Below are 6,502 nucleotides of genomic sequence, written 5' to 3'. Positions count from 1 at the left end.
AACCAAGCACATTTCATTGTTTTTTTTCCCTCCTCTTACAAGCTTATGTTTGATCTTCAAAAATAATTGCAACAGTGCTCCTCTCTTGAACTCATTTCCTTAGTTAGGAGAAACTCCTTAAATAGGAACTAATGTATTGGATCGCGGAAGCATTATGCTAGTTTAGAATACTTAGGTAGCGTTTGGTGGAGATACAGAGACCGAAAGACTAAGACTGAGAGACAGAGACTAAGAGACAGGGATTGAAATAAATCTCAGTATTCTATTTGGTGCAAAATGGGAGACAGGAATTAAAACAATATTGATACTCTAATTTAATTTACACAAAGGGTAAAATTAGAATTAATTAATTGAAATGAAAGTATTTTAGATATAAAATGTTATTAAAGTTTCAGTCTCCATCTCTAAAAATTTCAGTCTTCTGTGTCCCTACTTTTTGGAGGTACTGAAATACTGAAATTTTAGAGACAAAGACAGAAATTTTAGTACCAGTCTCTGAATTAACAAACACGATACTGAGTCTCAGTCTCTCAGTCTCTGTCTCAGTACCTCAAAACAAACGCTACCTAAAAGTTGATAACCCAATTTATGGATGTTGCAACTCTTGGAATTATTTTGGTTCAATCAATATAATATATGCTTTAAATTGTAAAAGAATGGATCTCTCAACACCTCTGTTCACGTGGTTGAATTGTTTAAATAATAATCATCTGTAAAGAATAACAAAGTTTATCCTAATTTTGCTTTGACAGAACAAATTTACCACATCCACCACATGCATTGGTCCTGTGAAACAACGAAATAAATAATATAGACACGATTGGCACAAAATTGTACTCTATGCAGAGGTTAGCCCTTCAGGAAGAGATTCATTGTCTGTATTAGGTCTAAGAAATTTTCGACAAGCATAAAGCACAGCAGAATGGAAACCACTTGGGTTGTCAATGAACACAAAGTGCCCTCCCTGTAACAAGTAACTATTTTTGTTAATGCCCAACAGTATCATTGAAAAATAGCTTTCAGAAAAATTGGAGAATGTTATACCTGGGGGACCCTAATGATTTCACATGGAACCTTCATATCCTTGCGAGCTTCTTGGGCCCCTTCATAATTCATCCAGTCGTCAAAACCATATATGAATGTGGTGGGTACTTTCCACTCTGAGGCACTGTAACACCAAAGAACTCCAGTTAAAGCATTACCCTTAAGCCTAGTGCACACTAAAACAGGACTTCGCATTTGAACCTAAGATAAATACTCAACAAGACCTTCGTTTAAGGCCATAATCATACACATTATTCTTAGAAAGTTTGGAAATTTACCAACAAATTATCTTGATAATGTCATTATCCCATTTACTCTTTCTTTTCTTCTTTTATGTTTTGTTTTCCCCCTTAGTGTTGTCACAGTGCAAATGTGTTTTTCTTGATGAAACGTATTAGATATATACAATTCATTAGATGCAATTACACACAACCCCCACAGGTAAGCCAGCAGCTTTATCATTTCTAAATAGTAAATATATAGCTAGCTAAAGATGAATAATAAATTATAAACAGGGAGGAGAATGATCATAAAACCTGTGAAAGAGGGGGATCCTAGGAAATGCACCAAATTTAAAAATGTACTTTAAGCACAGCTCCCCACTAGCTTTGGCCGCTGATACATGGTACATATAATCTATAATAGAGAGGAAAATGGAAATTAGAGTTTAGTCTTTATGTGAATTACTTCTAAACCAGATCCACATATCAATGTGTTATCTTGCCATACCTGTGAGCAATCTTGATTCCTCTTCAGTCAGTATTTCCCCTTGTGCACGCGTACCAAACCTCATATCTGTATATCGGCGGACCATATTAGGACCCCAAGGACCTAAACCTCTGCCACAAGAACAGGAATAATATTCTTAAAAGAAGAAGCAACTAAATAAAATAAAAAATGATTAACATATGAAACAAAAACAAGTATTTAAATCAAGGTGTTCCATATCCATACTGCATAATCCCCGAATGTATATGAAGAGAACATAAACTCCTTACAATTAGAGAGCTCCGAGATTTAATAAAGCATGGCAAAGCAACCTAAACTTCCTAAAAGAAAATGTTATGGAACAAAGTGGTTTCACCTGACAATTTTTAGAGGCGTAAAATTAGATTCCCATAGATGGTTCATAACTGCTCCTTTCCACGTTGCTCGAAACTTCATAATGAACTCAGCCTTTGGATCTGATTCTGATGTAAATCCAGCGGGTCCCACCAGAATCAATTGCTTTACATGCTCAGGGTGCTATATAAAAATTTTTGAAACAGACATTAGCAAAGTTAAATAAAGAAGTAAAAAAAAAAAGAGACATGACTGTAGCATTTAAATAAAATGTGGGAAGGGATTCACCTTGAGTGCATATTTGGCAGCAACATAACCACCAAAAGAATGTCCAAGCAGTATAAAATTGCTCAGATTTTTGGCTTTCCTCCATTCTTCAAAAGAATCTATGAACCATGTCTCAGTTTCTGTAGTATCAGCAACAAATCATAAGTTGGTGTTCCATTAACTTTTAAGATAAGTAACTAAGTAAAACCTTTCAATTCCAAATTAACCACAAAATTGCATTTTATCTAGTGACAATATACACATAATACTTAACTAACCTTCAGTGCTCCTACATGTAAAATCAGGTCTGCTTGATCCACCCCAGCTACAATAAACAGATGCAAGACAGCGAGTAAGGGAAAAGTTGTAAACCTCACTTTGACTCTTCCTCTAACCTCAAAATGTATAAAATAAAAATAAGAACAGGTAATAATAGATAATGAAAATAACACCATCACCGTTTCATGTCGTTTTTGCTTAACAAATAGGGTGCAATGTAAAATGCTAAATTAACTGAATTAAGCAGTCTATATTCAATTAGAAATCTATTTTTACATCACAATGGAGCATGAGACCAGGCAAAGCAAGCAATAACTCAGAAATGTAGTTTTAGACCATAAAAGAAAGTCAAACTCACCCAAGTTGATCAACAGCAATGACTCTAAAATGATTTGCAAGAGCATCGAAATTGCGAAAAAAGAAACCCTGGGAAGCTGCATATCCATGGACCATTACAAGCGTAGGGGAGTCATCTTTACTATCAAACGTAATAGTGTTAAGAAACCGTGGCTCGTCGCTTGATGAACGGAACCATCTAACTTTAGAGCCAGGAGGACCAGAGCCAATATTAACATGTTCTTGAACATAGGGAGTCCTGCCAATCAAAATAAAAATGTAACTTTAATGTGTGAATCAGACAGAAAATTTCATACCAGATATATGCTAAGTCAAACAAAAGTCCAAAGGAGCATAAATTTAACGATAGCATCTTCATCTAATGAAAAACAGTTCAGCAATGATTGTCATTTCACCTGAAAATTGATCATGATTTTCAATAAAGTTTGATGGTGCATATTGATATGGTCGTAACTCATAAATCATAAGTCATAACAAATATTATAGTATGCAACCAAATTACTTGATTGAAATTTAGGGTTCGGAATTAGGAGCGTAAAAATAATGAAAGAGGGGAAATATGGATAAAAATACTAACTTGACGAGAGAAAGGAGTCGCTTCTCGGCAGCGATGATGTGTTCCGTTGAAGTCGGAATCCAACGGAGAAGAGAAGGCCACAACCGTCTTGTTTTGGGAGGATACACTGCGACGTCGTTCTTGCTATTCTCTCCGGCCATTTTTGCAGACCAACAGAGCCTAATTGTGTGTTTTAACGAATTAAGAAGTAAGAATCTCCTCAGTCTCTGTTCGAAGCAAGGTAAGGTCGATGATTGATACCTTCGGTTTCAAAATTGATTAAATAATGTCAAAGAGTGCAAAGCAATTAGCGGTTGATTACGCTCCACGCAATGAGGAAAATATATTGAATAGTCTGTCTACAAATTATTTAGCAACTTAGCACTTAGCAGCAACTGGAACGAGCCTTGTATGAATCTTCCCTTTTGAAGGGAAGGCAACAGAAGACTTTTGGGGAGCGTCAAAACATGCTTATTGCTTAACAACTGCTGCTGCTTACGCGCGCAGTGACGCACATTCATGCAGTTCTATTCCCTGCCGGTCAATATCGGCTATTATTCTCATTTCTCAAAAGTTCAAGATTCTGGAAACTGGTTCGAACCGAGAAACGGTGTCTGTAGCGGTTCGGGTAATAGGAAAAACCGCCATCACAAAAAATCGGATTTAAACCGGACAGGAACCAGTCGGTCGAACCGAACCGGTACCTGACCAGTTTTTGAAGAAAAGCTTTGGCACCGTTTTACGCCAATCAGGGGAAAAAAAAACAAAAAAGCCCTAACTCCCAGTCCCCAGTTCCCAGTTCCCTGGCCTCTCTCTCAACTCTAGAAGACCTCCATCTCTGAAGGCAGCAGAGGAAGTTGCAACTTCCATCTTGTCGCCGTTCTTCAACCTGTCCAGCCACCGATGCCGTCCGTGTCGCTCCAACTCGTCGCAACGCCTCTATTCCGCCTATTTTGACGAGCTTCCCCTCTGTTTCGCCGTGCTTCCGCCGCCGTTACGCCGTGCTCCCGCCGCCGTGCAGCCTCTGTTCCGCCGTGCTCCAACCCTCGTCTTCTAGCCTCTGTTCAGCCTCCGTTCCGCCGCTGTTTAGCCATCTCCGTTGAGTTATAAAGCTCCAGCTCCCTCTCCCTCCTCTGTTGATGTTCAGAACGTGTGAAAGTCTCAGGTAAGCTCCAGCTCCCTCTCGCTCCTCTGTTGATTTTCAGTTATTGTTAGTTGGTTGTTGCTTTAATTTGGTTGCTATTCCAGTTCTTGTTTTGTTGTTGGTTTGCTGGATTAACTTGTTTTGATTATAACTTGTTTTGATTATTAACTTGTTTTGTTATATTCTTGATCTTATTAAGTTGTTAATTTGATAAATTGTTGTTGTGGTGCTGTTCTTGACATTTTGATACCTTGTTAATTTGATAAATTATTTTTTATCTTAATCTTATTATTGTCGATTTGATCTTAGTTTATGTTGTTATCTTAATTCATTGTTCTTGACATTGGATTTCTTTATATTGTTTTGATCTTAGTATTAGTTTAGATGATATTTTAGAGTTTATATTAGAATATACTTATGTTTTAAAAAATTAAACTAACGAAATGACTATGAAAAATGAGTTCTGTTTGACAAAAATATCAAATTGTTACTTTTAAAGTTAACTCTGTTAAAAATCCGCTAAAATTTCCAAATTACACTTTTTTATCATCTCCAACCTTTTAACTCCTCCACTCTTGTGATTCCTTCAGCCTCTTCCACCACCATGAAAGATGAATTCTCAATCCATGCTTTTTTCTTCCTCCTTCAAGCTATGCCTCTCCCAACCAAAGATTTTTAGAGCTTCCCTCGGTCCCTCCCAACTCTGATCATGACCACTATGACGATTGAACCCATTTTCAAAAATTACTCTCAACAACCCATAAACCCAAAATCATCATGGAAATCCTCGTCCTATGAATTTCTCTTACCAGAACTAGAGACTATACGCTATAAAAGTTCAAACCCACCCTCCTCTAAATCAATGCACATCTTCAATATCCACAAATTTCACAACCTCAATCACTGCAATCAAAACATTGGGCTCCCAAGTTCAATAAATCCTATGTTTAGCTTATTAGTGATTAATCAACATGCAAGAACTTTTTCACTCTTAATCTAGTCTTCTCATTTTTCAGTAAAAACCAAAGAAATAACACAAGTTGAAAACAATTGAAAAATACAAACTTTCAGCCACCCCATTACCAAAATCAATGGAATAATCTGAACAAGCTGGAACCCTAAGAATCAAGGTTGTCCGCGCGTTCCCCATTTCCAGTGCCGACGTCTCTGACTGGTCGCTGAATGGTGTCTCTGACGGTTCGTGTGCGAAAACTTTGAAGTGTTGTCCGAGATTCTCCCCGGCGGCAGCCGCTCTCCCTTCCCACAGGAGCCAACCTTGTTGTCAAGCCATACCACGTCGAACATCTCGCTCGCCTTGTCCATAGTTTGATGTAGTTCCTCCTCTACTCCAAAAGCTTCGACGAGTCTGCAATCCCGAAGACTACGTGGTAGAGTTGTGTTTGGTCAGCGGTGGTTTGCCAAGATTTGCAACAAGTGAGGGTGGATGTGGGTGTGGGTGAGAGTGGAGAAGGGAGGCTCGTGATAGTTAGAGAAAAGAAAGTGGGATTCTAAACTATGCAATTTGAATATTGAATATGGTTCAACCAAAAAAATAAAAGGAGAAAAGGAGTAATGGCGGTGGAAGAGATTGAAGGAATGAGATGAGTGGAGTAATTAAAAGGTTGAAGATGATTAAAAAAATGGGTAATTTGGAAATTGTAGAGGATTTTTAACATAATTAGCTTTAAATTTAACAATCAAGTATTTTTGTCGAACAGAAAACTTATCTTTCATGGTCATTTTGTTAGTTTAATTTTTTCGTGGTTAATTTTGCCACGGCATAAATCTTTGAT

At 37.5% G+C, this 6,502-nt stretch overlaps 2 protein-coding genes across 2 annotated transcripts in view; one reads left to right on the top strand and one right to left on the bottom strand.

The window, feature by feature from the left end:
- Positions 625-4,006, bottom strand: LOC107609993 (probable 1-acylglycerol-3-phosphate O-acyltransferase). The gene is made up of 10 exons (XM_016312060.2): positions 3,827-4,006; positions 3,587-3,745; positions 3,011-3,247; positions 2,652-2,698; positions 2,395-2,513; positions 2,129-2,289; positions 1,774-1,883; positions 1,581-1,680; positions 1,045-1,168; positions 625-964 (listed from the first exon to the last, which is right to left on the bottom strand). Exons 2-10 carry the CDS (start codon positions 3,724-3,726, stop codon positions 839-841), a joined length of 1,164 nt encoding a protein of 387 aa, XP_016167546.1. The 5' UTR covers positions 3,727-3,745; positions 3,827-4,006; the 3' UTR covers positions 625-838.
- Positions 4,197-6,502, top strand: part of LOC107609992 (protein DECREASED SIZE EXCLUSION LIMIT 1) — a gene marked incomplete in the record, with an annotated part of 7,618 nt that continues 5,312 nt past the window's right edge. The window contains 1 exon segment of the mRNA XM_016312057.2: positions 4,197-4,730. Coding sequence (XP_016167543.1) covers positions 4,705-4,730 — 26 coding nt within the window.

Source organism: Arachis ipaensis, chromosome B07, assembly GCF_000816755.2.
Source record: "Arachis ipaensis cultivar K30076 chromosome B07, Araip1.1, whole genome shotgun sequence".
In the NCBI taxonomy this organism is placed as follows: Eukaryota; Viridiplantae; Streptophyta; class Magnoliopsida; order Fabales; family Fabaceae; genus Arachis; species Arachis ipaensis.
Note: the sequence above shows the minus strand (reverse complement) of the source record. Positions and strands in the feature narration are given on the sequence as shown.

Excerpts from the sequence above, each read along its gene's own strand:
- LOC107609993 (XM_016312060.2), bottom strand. The coding sequence starts at position 3,726 with ATGGCCGGAGAGAATAGCAAGAACGACGTCGCAGTGTATCCTCCCAAA. Across the intron at positions 3,248-3,586 it reads CGACTCCTTTCTCTCGTCAA|GACTCCCTATGTTCAAGAAC; the intron begins GTTAGTATTTTT and ends TTTGATTGGCAG. Across the intron at positions 1,884-2,128 it reads ACGCCTCTAAAAATTGTCAG|AGGTTTAGGTCCTTGGGGTC; the intron begins GTGAAACCACTT and ends TTCTTGTGGCAG.